Source organism: Tachysurus fulvidraco, chromosome 4, assembly GCF_022655615.1.
Source record: "Tachysurus fulvidraco isolate hzauxx_2018 chromosome 4, HZAU_PFXX_2.0, whole genome shotgun sequence".
Classification (NCBI taxonomy): Eukaryota; Metazoa; Chordata; class Actinopteri; order Siluriformes; family Bagridae; genus Tachysurus; species Tachysurus fulvidraco.
Window position 1 is genome coordinate 14,581,209 of NC_062521.1, and position 12,363 is coordinate 14,593,571.

At 38.9% G+C, this 12,363-nt stretch overlaps 2 protein-coding genes across 4 annotated transcripts in view; both read left to right on the forward strand.

The window, feature by feature from the left end:
* pcdh15a (protocadherin-related 15a) overlaps nt 1–12,363 on the forward strand; it is a 168,782-nt gene that overhangs the window by 148,058 nt on the left and 8,361 nt on the right. For 2 of the 3 annotated variants that reach the window (XM_027142250.2, XM_047812946.1), the window contains 4 exons: nt 65–283; nt 3,090–3,098; nt 4,025–4,162; nt 11,885–11,903. In XM_027142250.2, coding sequence (XP_026998051.1) covers nt 65–283; nt 3,090–3,098; nt 4,025–4,162; nt 11,885–11,903 — 385 coding nt within the window. The remainder of the gene's footprint in view (nt 1–64; nt 284–3,089; nt 3,099–4,024; nt 4,163–11,884; nt 11,904–12,363) is intronic. The other variant, XM_047812947.1, reaches the window with a different exon arrangement.
* Nucleotides 4,173–7,733, forward strand: LOC125141112 (protocadherin-15-like). Its single transcript, XM_047812948.1, has one exon. The coding sequence runs from the start codon at nt 6,666–6,668 to the stop codon at nt 7,314–7,316; it is 651 nt and encodes a 216-aa protein (XP_047668904.1). The 5' UTR covers nt 4,173–6,665; the 3' UTR covers nt 7,317–7,733.

Genomic DNA, 12,363 nt, shown 5'->3' on the forward strand with positions numbered 1-12,363 from the left:
ATTTGTTATTACTGTTAATGGCAGTAGTTGTAGACTTGTTAACTTGTCAGTCTTTATTTGGCAGGTTTCTGGACGGTAAGATTCTAGACATTAATAAAGAATTCCAGCCGTATCTGGGTGAAGGAGGGAGGATTTTGGAAATCCGCTCACCAGATATCGTGGCTACGGTGAAGAAAGCTGCTCAGGCTGTGGGCTACACAGAAGGGGCGCTACTCGCCCTCGCCATCATCATCATCCTCTGCTGCATCCCCGCCATCCTCATCATCATGATCACCTACAAACAGTGAGTACTGCTTTGGGAAATAGAACCTGGTTGCCTCTAGAATTGTGTGAATCCACGGTTGTTGACAGCACTGCTAGTGATTGTTTCTATGAAGAGTCAGAATCTGTAGTAAATAACTTCTCACTCTAGTGAAAGATGCTAGATTATCACGAGTAATATAAATTTTGTGTAAAGTACTAGAGGAAGGATAAGAATAAATAGAGACAGAGGGAAAGAGACAGGACGAGGTGATGGACAAGGACAGAAATAGGGAGAAAGTGGTGTGAATGGGTGCCAGGTATGAAGCAGGGTATTTATGTGCAATTAGACATACTAAGAGACAAAATCTGCCCACCAGCACCATGTGAAAGCAGATTAATTACAGTTGTTTGCGACAGATCTGATGCATTCTCTATTCTCGTCACACTGCTTTGTCACACCACAGCCAACTTCGCAACAATACAGCATCTGTCTGCAAAGCTCTCTTCTGACAATTTCTCCCTCCAGGGAGATAAATAAGAGACAGAGACAAAGAAAAAACATCTACAGTAGGTCCACCGGGCTTCGCAGGTCTCACTCACAGATTCAGTTAAATGCAGTTCAATTCAGTTTTATTTCTATAACACATTTTTCACCACAGACATTTCCACAAAGCAGTTTATGAAAATCTGTGTCCAGATCCCAGGTGAGGATGTTGGAGGCAAAATGGCACGAGGCAGAAACCTTGACTGAAAAGGGTGTCTCCACTGTGTACTCTAATCACAATGTGAAATGTATGAAACTTTGATGAAATAGAGAGGCACGTCATACAAAAGAAAGAGCCAATGATGATAGGTGAAAAGCCTGTCAAAGATATAATGGGCTTGAGATTGTGTGCAAATATTAGATTGAAGAAAACGATTATCTCATGTTCAATACGTGCAATTCTTTTATTTTAGCCATTAAACCAATAAGAATTGACTCAAAGTTGTATCAAAAGATAGATTAATATTTATTTGTGGAAAGTTACATATATTTATACATGAGTTATGGATGTTCCAGATCTGATTTCTTAAGTAGATGTTTCCACAAGTGCTTGCCATTAAACCTGAACACGATCGCCATGAACACAGAAGCTTGCAGAGCGAATGCACGTGCAGGTCGCTTTAATTAGAACAGAACACAAAACTAGAAATAGCGCATAATCCACAAACAAGAAGAATCAAAAACGGGTTCAGGCAGGAACAGATTCCTACAGGTTAGAAAAAAACAAGGCCAAGAACAGAAACACACTAGTCAAAAATCAGGTAATCGAGAGCAGAACTGTAACGTCACAGACTCTAGTGAACTGGACGTACTGGATACTTTACAAAGAAAGCACTGAAACAAACCTACTAATTAAACACAGGCGAACATAATCAGAAGGAAGGTGTCTGGGAATTAAGTAGTGCAGGTGGTTGATGGGACTTTCGATGAGAGTTGGGCCGGCCATGTTTGTAGACCGCGGTGAAACAGAATCTGTGATGTCCACAGATGTGACAATAGGTAAACAGAAAATGTGGAAATAACAATCAGATTGTGTTGCTGTTGTCAAATATAATATTATCTAACAATGTCTAAAAGATGTCTTGTCTTTTATGAAAATTCTCAGTGAGGTTTTTTTTTGTGGAGTTTAAAGATACAGTACTAGTAATCAATGTCGACTGTATTCATGACAGAGTGTCATTTCACACTGTACTTTTTTATTGTATGTAAAGCCTGAATCATGAATTTCAGCACGACATTGTGAAGGAATCACACTGTCTGACACGGTTCTGGATATAATACTGTCGATATTATGAGACAAAAATGCGACAATGCTTAAAACCGCTGGCATTTTAGATAAAGCAGTGTAACTGTCTAAATAATGAATAGGTCTGTAGGTACATCTGAGGTCTGAATAGCAGCGTACACATTTTCAGTCTTCAATCTTGAACACATAACGAAATTCTTACTTTCTCTTTATTCTTATTTTTAACAGCTATTCACTGTACCATGAAAACAAAAGGCATGAAATATGAGATGAATTAAGATAACTGCATGACTGTAGTGCAGCTATAAAGACACTGTATCTATAAACCCATTTAACTCAAGAGCATTACTTACGCCTTTTCTGGCATCCTTTATTTCCTTGATTCACCTTTAGATATAACATAGTTTTATAAAACTTTCCGGCCCTATTTCTTTGGAATCAGTATCAGTAGCATTTGAGGTCTCTTATCTTCTTAGGAATTGCATTAAAGTAAAATAAATAATAAAAGAATAAAGTGAGTGTCTAGATTTTAACATTAAACGTTAAGCCCGGAGTCCTGACAGGAAAACAGCATGGACTCTACATGTGACGGATGGAGAAATAACGGGTAGGTAGAAATATGGAGCGGGGAGAGATTTCAGAAAGGAGTGGGAGGTTAAAGGAACAGTAAATGGAGAGAAGGTAGTTTGCTGGCGGAGAGCTCATTTCTCTCTCAGCAGTGCAGTAGACAGAGATGTGTGATAAGTGTGGGTTATTCTCCCTCCTGAGCGCTTACCACTATACAGGAGGAACAAAATGGTGAGGAATAATGTGCATTCCACCACCTGCAGCAGTGCATTCATCTAACACCGCATGAAAGAGCTTCACATTATCATTAATACTCTGGGATTTAAGTGATGCTGAGGAAATCCTATGAAGTCCCAATTTTTAATTTATACATTGTGTCATGTTTTGATAAGGAAATACTGCTGGGCTAATTATCTAACTATACCACTTGTCCTCTTTTTTTTCCCCCTCTCTTATCCCATTGTGGCTGCACACGGACCCCTTCTTCAGATTCAAAGAGTAAGTGTTGTTCATTCATTTCAGTAATTATGTGCTGAAAACTCCCACTGAGCTCAGCCCTTTCCATGTGAATACAAATCAAAAGGTTGTTCAGAAGCTATGAATAAAGGATCTTCACAACCTCCTCTCCACTCTAACCCATGCAAAAATGTTCTTTTGAAAAACAAACAAGAATGGCATGTTCTCACATTTTTATTTCCATCTCAAACACCAGACACAATGTGCTTACAGTATTTTCCGCACCATAAGGCGCACCGGATTATAAGGCGCAGTCTCAATTACGGGGTCTATTTCTGTACTTAACCCATACATATTATACGTATTATAAGGCGCATGCTAAAACATACGGTCTACAAAAAGGTAACGGAAGGAAAACAGTGAGTTTAGTTGAACTTTATTCTATTATTTAACAATACACACACACACACACTGTTTTTTTAATCAATCTTCTCCCAAAAATCCATCAAAGTCCTCACCTACCGGAGGTGTGGCGGAGGTAAGCGTACGTACTGTACGTATTACGTAATGTCCTCTGATTGGTTTATCGCTGCCAGCGTACGTAGTGTATGTATTTCGTCCCGGTGTCAGCGGGAAATGGTCCGACAGTCAATCAAGCCGCGCGCTTACCAAAGTCGCACAACAACATTTTTATAGATTTTAGAACACATAAGGCGCACCGGGTTATTAGGCGCACGGCCGATTTTTGAGAAAATTTAAGGCTTTTAGGTGCACCTTTTAGTGCGGAAAATACGGTACTTCTCACCTCCAATACTGACGAAAAAAAGACAACAGTTTCTATGGCACTGGTGGATTCTGTAATGATCTGTGTTACTGCCGAGACTCCTGTGTGTCAAGAGGCAACAACATGGAAGAATTTGTTTGGTGCTGGTGACTGACCTGTTTGATGTGTGAAACTGTATTAACAGGAAACAGGCCGAGTGTGCCAAAACCGCCCGCATCCAAAGATCACTTGCTGCTTCAAAATCATCTGCTGCTCCGGTTCCAGTTTCAGGTCCAGCTTCGGCTCCAGCCAACCTCTACGAGGAGCTTGGGGATGGAAGAATGTGAGTCAACCTTTAAGCATGTGTGTTAGAGGTTAGAAAGTGTAAATGATCATGTCTATGCAAACACATTTCCAGATTTTTATACTTTTTATCTTTGCAAAACTCAAGATGAGTTCAGGGCTGATATTTTATTTTATGAGGGTATTTGTAGTGATTTAGCCTTGAACGTACCATGCTGAATGTATTTAATAGATGTTATATTTTCTCGCATTCCAATTTTTTTCCCAATAGCTGACCCAGTAATTGCAGTCATTGCTTAGTTGTTATTCTCCACTAAACCTTTCACATAGCTTATCGTTCGGATTTAAATGAACTGAAGACAGCCGGCTAACTGTGTAATTCCAGACTGATTCTGTGAAGGATGTCTATTAACAGTCTAGCAGTGACCTTATTCACAGGTTAGAAAAGAAATGAGGTTTTCTCCTATGAAAGCCTTTTTCGGCTCTTTCGGAAAGAGAAATGCTGTGTTTTTCTATACTGTGACATCAGATTGCACTACATTAGTTTTTATTTTGTACATTTGATGGTAACCGTGCGTACAAGTCTGTGATTGCTGTATACATCCAGCCGTCAGTGCAAGTGAAAAGAAATGTAAATGGTTGCGATTCAAGCAGTGACATAACTACATGTCCCACAGGTAAGAAACTATCGATTTAATGTAATCAGATTAAATGTGTGCTAAATGAAAGAGATTTTTTTTTTTTTTTTTTACGTCAGTCTATTAAACGAAGCACAAAGATAGACAGAGCAATTTCCTGTGATTCAGTATAATAACAAGCCAAACAAAATAGTGTACGTGTGTATGTCTGTCTGTCTGTCTTTTGATAGCATATAACAGCCGTTTTCAGAGTATGGGATTATTTCTGTTAAAGTTTTTCATTCATCATTTTGCACTGCAGCGAGCATTTATGTGGCTGTTACACCATTTCTACTTCAACAACAATCATTCACACAAATGTTCTGTAGAAATCATAATTAGCTTCTGCATATAATAGCATGTATGCATTACAGTTTATTGTAAGATGGATGATTACACGTGCAATAAGGAAACAAGCAATATTTTTTAAAATATTTTACACTGTACTCATTTAATTGACATCTTGTCATGCTGCTGAATGGAAAATATTTACTGGATCTCTCAGGAGTTATGCTCAAATAGTGAAAAGGATGTTCCAGCACTCAAAGAGGACTCGTAAAGGACATTAAATATTTATAAACACCCGTAACATACCTGCGGAAACCTCATGAGATGATTCATGGAATATGTCATGCTGTCAGGATGCCAATAATCTAAAAAGAAGTGATTTGTGTGTTTGTGTATGTTTGTGTGTGTGTGTGTGTGTGTGTGTGTGTGTGTGTGTGTGTGTGTGTGTGTGTGTGTGTGTGTGTGTGTGTTTGAAACTTTTAAACTAACCAACTTTAGTCAGAAGTGTAGAATACATGGAATATCAATGTACAAGTGAAGGATTAATGGAAGGTCACCTGTCTTCTATCTCTTCTTATAAATACAAGCTGGCATTTCATATCTTGTCAAAGTTCAGGTTTCGACTCATATTCACCTGTCTGTTCACCCCTCTCTCTTTCTGTCCAATTCATTTCTTTTCTCTTCTTCTCTGCTCAGAATGCAGTAAGTCATTTGCATTTTTATTCTTTCTCTCTTTTCTCCCTTAGCTGACAAGCCCCTTGTTTCACCTTCGGTAATAGTGAGTTTTTTTCCATAATACTGCACTGCCTGCACTTGTTGCTAGCTACAACAGGACGTGCTGTTGGTAGAATTATTACGTAGGCAGTGTCCCCAACTCCTCACATTATTAGTGTGAGCGTGTTGAAAGTATTACTTTACACATCCTTCACTCTGAGACTGTTGCCTCAGATCATCTCTATTCATCTGTCAGAATATATAAATCAACCCAGCATGGCTATAGCTCTGTGTGCATGAGTAACTTCCATTATATGAATCTCTATTTGACATTCAGTGCATGTGTAAGCAAATGAATAATTTCTACCCCATAGCAGGTTTGTTAAATAAAGTCTGAACAATTTCACTCTGAAAATGAAATCATAATAACTATACTGAATTTACTGGAGGATTACAGCTAGGACCTGTGCTGTAATGCTGCTCCTAATAGTGTAGAATTATATCAGAAGAGCTTGTATACAGTTTGTTTTGGCATCCAGCTCAGTCAAAATGTGTGAAGGATTCTAAATATGGCATTTATCATGTCCCCTAGACAGTTCTTTCACACTTAGTCTTCATTATCCCTCTTTCATCTATTATATATAGTAGTTCTAGCGTTTTTCTCTGCTATAACTTCATATTGTTGTCTATAGCGGACCCAGGAAGTCGGTTACCGAGGAGGCCCATCGACAGAGGCTTATTAGCACCGTTTCTTTTCGTGCCATTGCTGTCAGTGGCACCCTGCACAGCAACCTGCCTAAGTCTGAGAGCAGTGTCACCTTGTTCTCTGAACTACACTCGCTCATTACCCAGAATCCCCCCTACATGGAGAGCATTTCCAATCCAGTCACGAGCACCAAGACTCACATGCTTGGCAGCTTCTGGGATATTGGCTCTTCATCACCCACAAACGCTGGGAATCAGAAGTTTACCTGGTCCTTGCCTTGTCGTATTCATGAGCGAGAAATTTATGACACACTGCGAGAACAAGCCCTTTGGGACCCCGCTGAGCGAGAAGAGCATGAGCTGGAGGCAGATCTTAAGGACAGCATAGAAGAATTTGATGCTGGAATGGGGACCCCGAGTGGTCGTAGCACGAAGCTGTCAGTTAGGGAACAGGCCAGACAGTTTGAGCAGCAGGCACTCTCTGATAAGACTTCCAGAGACTCCCAGGACTCTCTGGATCTAGATGACCTTCTAGCTATTATTGAGCCACAGTCCAGTTCAGGAATTGCGGGAAAGGAAACCCCCCCTTGCATTCTCATCACAGGCACCACACCCCCTCCACCAGCCACCCAGCAGTCGACTCCCCCAGTCCTGAGGAGGTTTAGTTCCAGTATCTCTAGCTATGTCATAGTGGAACCCTGTGAGATATGGCTGGAAATTATACCTGATTCCCCAGATAGCCCACCATGCCCATCCACTGTTTCTCTGTCTCCTGGTGCCTGCTCACCTCCCGTTAATTTTGAAAGCTAGATCTCCTCAACCTAATTACAGTATAATACCCAGATTCCACCCTGGCATCTCTGAAACCATACCTCCTCCAGAGACTTCGCAATGTCAAGGCCAGAAGAAAGAATATAACTATTCATTATAATTCAGAATTGTATAAAAATGATTCTGAATTGTAATGACACTAGAAAGGACAAAATGAACCCCTATAGCCACTCTGACAGGAAGTACAATACAGGGGAAATAAAGGCCAAGAGTTTGATAAGAACTGAATAAGAGTCTGAATTAGACGAATCTGACACAAGCCCAGCAGATTTTGCCTCACACCTGGATTCAAAATCAAACTCCTTAAATCCTAGCCCAGATTCAGAGCAGCAAGCAGACAGAGCTTCCCCATATAAATATTTCTCACTGAACCTTCAGGACCTTTTTCTCTTTAAATTAAATCATTCCTGTACTTTTTTATCTCATACTGTATGTCATACTGAGGATATGTGATATTATTATTATTATTATTATTATTATTATTATTATTATTATTATTATTATTATTATTATTATTATTATTATTATAGCTATTATTAAGATTAAGATTAGTGTAGAGTAGATTAGAGTAAGATGGCAGTAAAGATTACAACTTCTGTACAATATCACACCATTACATCAAGTCAATGTTCTGTATAAAAGCTCAGCCTTAAGGCCTCGCGTCTTCATCTCCATATGAATCAAGCTTCAGAGCATCTTTTTGCCTAGATGCTTCTTAAATGCTTTTACATGTACATTGATGGCATTTTGCAGTCACCCTTATTTAGAGTGACAGAGTGACACATTTTTATAAAATTTTTATAGAACTAAGCAATTAAAGGTTAAAGGCCTTGCTCAGGGGCTCAGTAGCGGCAGCTTGGTGGATCTGGGATTCAAACTCACAGCCTTCTGATCGGTTGTCCAACACCTTAATCACCAGGCTATCACGTCCCTTTTGACAGTGTAAAAGTGGAAAATAGACCTTCTGTTATCTGCTGTACAATTATTTCAAACATATTCATCTTTTTAATCTTAATCTCTCAGACAGAGTGGGTATTTTTTGTCCTTACCAACATGATTACTGCACTCTTTAACTGTTTCTAAAGAGTTAAATAAGGCTTTATGAGGAATGCTTCCGTGCAATTTTGCTGATGTTTTTGCCCTTTAGAAAATCAAAAGAGTCGTGAAGTGCAGCAAGCTCAGACAATAGAGATAATAGTCGGTGGGCTACGTGACAGGAAAAGTGTGCCCTGCCACCAGCCGGCTGCATTCAGCTCTGGCAAGAGAACAATCAATCTCTCAGGCCACCTCTAGATAAATAGCTTTCTGTGTACATATAAAGAAACCATCTTTTCCCAACTACGCCTACCCTTCTGTGGAGCCTAATGACATCTCCTGATGCCATATTATTAATTCCAGAGTCTAACTGATTTATTGTCATATCATGTTTACTGAGGTGTTGGAGCTGAACGTTGATATGCTTTAAATCATTAGTTTCATTAGCTTCCCAATCCATCTGAATTTCACTTTTCTTCATTTTTTTTCTTCATGTCTATTCTTGGTGGTATGTTAGATTTTAATTACTCTTATGCCACAGGGACAGATTATAATATGCCTTTATAATGTCACCTAAATTTCACAGTGGCAGCCATATGATACAAGGCAGTAATGCTTTATTTGAGTATCAGTGTCACAGCATGCTATACATATGAAATGTGTGGAAAATCCTTCACATGATGAAATTACAGATATTTTTTTTCATGTATCGTAAACCAGCATAAAAGTGAAAAAGGAGAAAATTGCATGTAAAGAATTAGCACAATTTCATAGTACCTGGTATGGCATGACACATTGGGTTACTGTATGAATAAATGTATTAGAGTATAAATGGAAATGAAATGCATACTAAAATGTCCATGTTTGCATAATAGGCAGTTCGCAAAATAGCAGACATTAGAATCTCATATCAGAATCATATAACAGTCTCTATAGATCAATATTCTTTTACACTGGAAACTTCACTGATGCACTTGCACAGTTACTAAGACAGCAGGACGTGTTTCCTAATTACCATAACAGATTGTGTTATAGCAGTGTTGTGATCCTCAAGATATCTGACACTTCTGAATCAAACATATGACCAGATTTGCTTCCACAAATGTTATGGCATATGCTGTAGGTTCTGTAGGTATATAAGAACATCTGCTGTAACATGAAGTGGACCACAGAGAGATGTTGTCTGCTTACTGAAGCAGTGTGAAAGGCGATGTGACATTGTGTGTGTGTATGCATATAACGTGTAAGTGTGTGTGTGTGTGTGTGTGTGTGTGTGTGTGTGTGTGTGTGTGTGTGTGTGTGTGTGTGTGTGTGTGTGTGTGAGTGAGAGGTCATTGCAAGATGAACACCACGGGGACTTGTCACTTTGTATGCCTGATCAAATCTGCTCAGCAGGGGGAAAGCGAGACTGTGATGTCTACATGCACTAGAGACAGGCCTAATTAGTCAATTGATCCATTCAGCACTGACAAAACTCCTTCCAGTTCTTGTTGCTCTTCTACCTCATTCACCTCTTGTGCCTCTCCACCTACAACCTGCTCTATAGCTGCTCCTCCTATCTCTATTGTATTCTTTCGAGAAATGTCATTTTCATAACTCATAAAGGCTCAGAAAGTGCTATACATGTGTAATATATTACTATTAAAATAAAACGTGGCTGTTTTCATAAAGACCCTTCTCCAAACAATACAGCAAAATCTCGGGGGGGGGGGGGGGGGGGGTTTGGAAAAAAGTTTCCATGACCGTTTGGGTCTGCAGAAAAAGTTGGAAGGAAAAAAAAAGAGGCAGTGTATGAAATTGGGCAGAATTTAAAAAGAGTGAGTGAAGACAGAGTTGACAATCAGTCTCACAGAGAGCAGAAACATCATGCAGAATTTAAGGATGGGATTTAACACTAATCAGAAGATTAAATAAAATTATTTGGTAATTCCTTCTTTCAATACATGCATGTAGGGTTGAAAAAAATACAAAACAGACAAGAATATTTGCAAAACATGGCAGAGAATTTTTTCACTCTCTGGTTTGGCTGATGAAATATTAATACAAGAGAACAAATCACAAAGAGAACACTGCACAAAAAATGTGCAGTGCATATTTGGATGAAATGAGTGAAATGTTCACTTTACTAAAGAATAATGAAATACCTTAGGGACAAACACGAGACAAAGGACCTAATTTACTCAAGCGAGACCCCATGGTTTTCGACTAAGCAAAACGGTGTTTCAGAGAGCATCAGCAGATTCTACAGTAGGGAATCAGAGAACGACTTTATTCTCAGTTCTGTGAGAACAGTTCAATAACAAGCTTACTGTACCTAAAAACCACATACAGTCCTGTGGCAGGAGCTAAAAGTAAATATAGTCAGTAAAGTTTGGCACCAATCAGGATATAGAAAGTTCTCTCTTTCCACAAACGTAATTAGCTATACTCTCTGAGATGTTCTAAGATACGATTTTGCAGTTATGTTTGAAACCTGGCAGTGTAGAAGAGAAGAGCTTTGCTTTCTGCAGTGAGACACTGAGACTCTTCCAGCACTGCATTATTTAGCACCAGTAGTCCTCAACTCCACTCCACTCCACTCCAACGCCTACTGCATCTTACACATTATTTATCTCACTTTCAAGTGGCACAGACTTGCCTATTACACAGAAAACTTTTTTCAGACACTGTCCTGTGTGCTTTTTTTTTTGTGTGCGAGTGATCAATATCAAAGGCCTTATCTATCTACCCCTTGCCTAGCAAGGCCCTTTCTATCAATTCAGTCAGACCTATTATTCAATTTATGAACATAAATCTCTTCTCAATACTTCACAAGTCATCACATTATCTCATTCATCTCATTTAGTGTGCAAGTGATCATAGGTCAGTAATACTTTAAAGTCCTCATTTGTTTCCCTGTGGAGAGTCTATTGCTCAGTCACGGTTCTCCAGGGCTGAACTTTTATGAGGTTCAGAGATTTGTGCCTAAGCTTTTATGATTATGATCTAGAAGACTTATTTGTGTGTGTGTGTGTGTGTGTGTGTGTGTGTGTGTGTGTGTGTGTGTGTGTGTGTGTGTGTGTGTGTGTGTGTGTGTGTGTGTGTGAACAAGTTATTTCGAATAAAAGATAATCACACAATGTGTTTCTGGTTGTTAAATCTGCTTGTGTCAGCACTTGTTCTCCCACTCTAAGTATATCCTCTGCATGTATTTTCATTCTTTGCTCATACTCTGTTTTTCTGTTTTTCCATTTTGCTCACTCACCCAGAGTGTGTATTTGTTTGTACACATTAGCGCACCCACACGCACACGCACAAATGTTGTGTAAATAATACATAAAAGTTTACAGCATACTATCGTATAGTGTATATAATAAGAAATACTAAGAAATATAAGCAGGAGATAAAGCTGGAACTTTACGATTAATTTTCTTCTCATTTTTTTTAAGCTTCGATTTATTTTCTTTTTCACTCAACACTTACATATGAGCATCTTTTTTAAAGGTATTTTCTTGTTTCCCATTGTATGCCAGGCGTGGATATGGCAGAGAGGTATGTCCTTCTCTTATCTGTTACCGGATGCTTTATTTATTTAGGGCCTGGTCATTTTTATTCTATGGTAGGAAAGCCTCTTGTCCCTCATCACTCTAATCTGTCAATAGTATCTGAAAGAGAATAAGAGGGGAATCACAATTAGATAGAGAAAGACACAGAACGGCTGCCGCGATTTTTACACTCTAGATGTGAAAATTGTTTTTCATAGAAAACTTGTATATTTTTTTAAACATGTTATATTTAGTTTTGTGCCTAATATTATTTGCCAAAAATATAATAGGGTGAGGAAAACTGTTGTATGAGACACATTCAGTGCTTTAATCAGGGTTTTGGCCTTTATTTGTGTAAAGACTCTCAAACTTGACATTTTCCTCTCCATTTAGCTTCAACATTTTGTGTTAATCTAATGTCAACTTATCACAAGAGTAGCGTATCCACTGCAGTATGCTGCTACTTA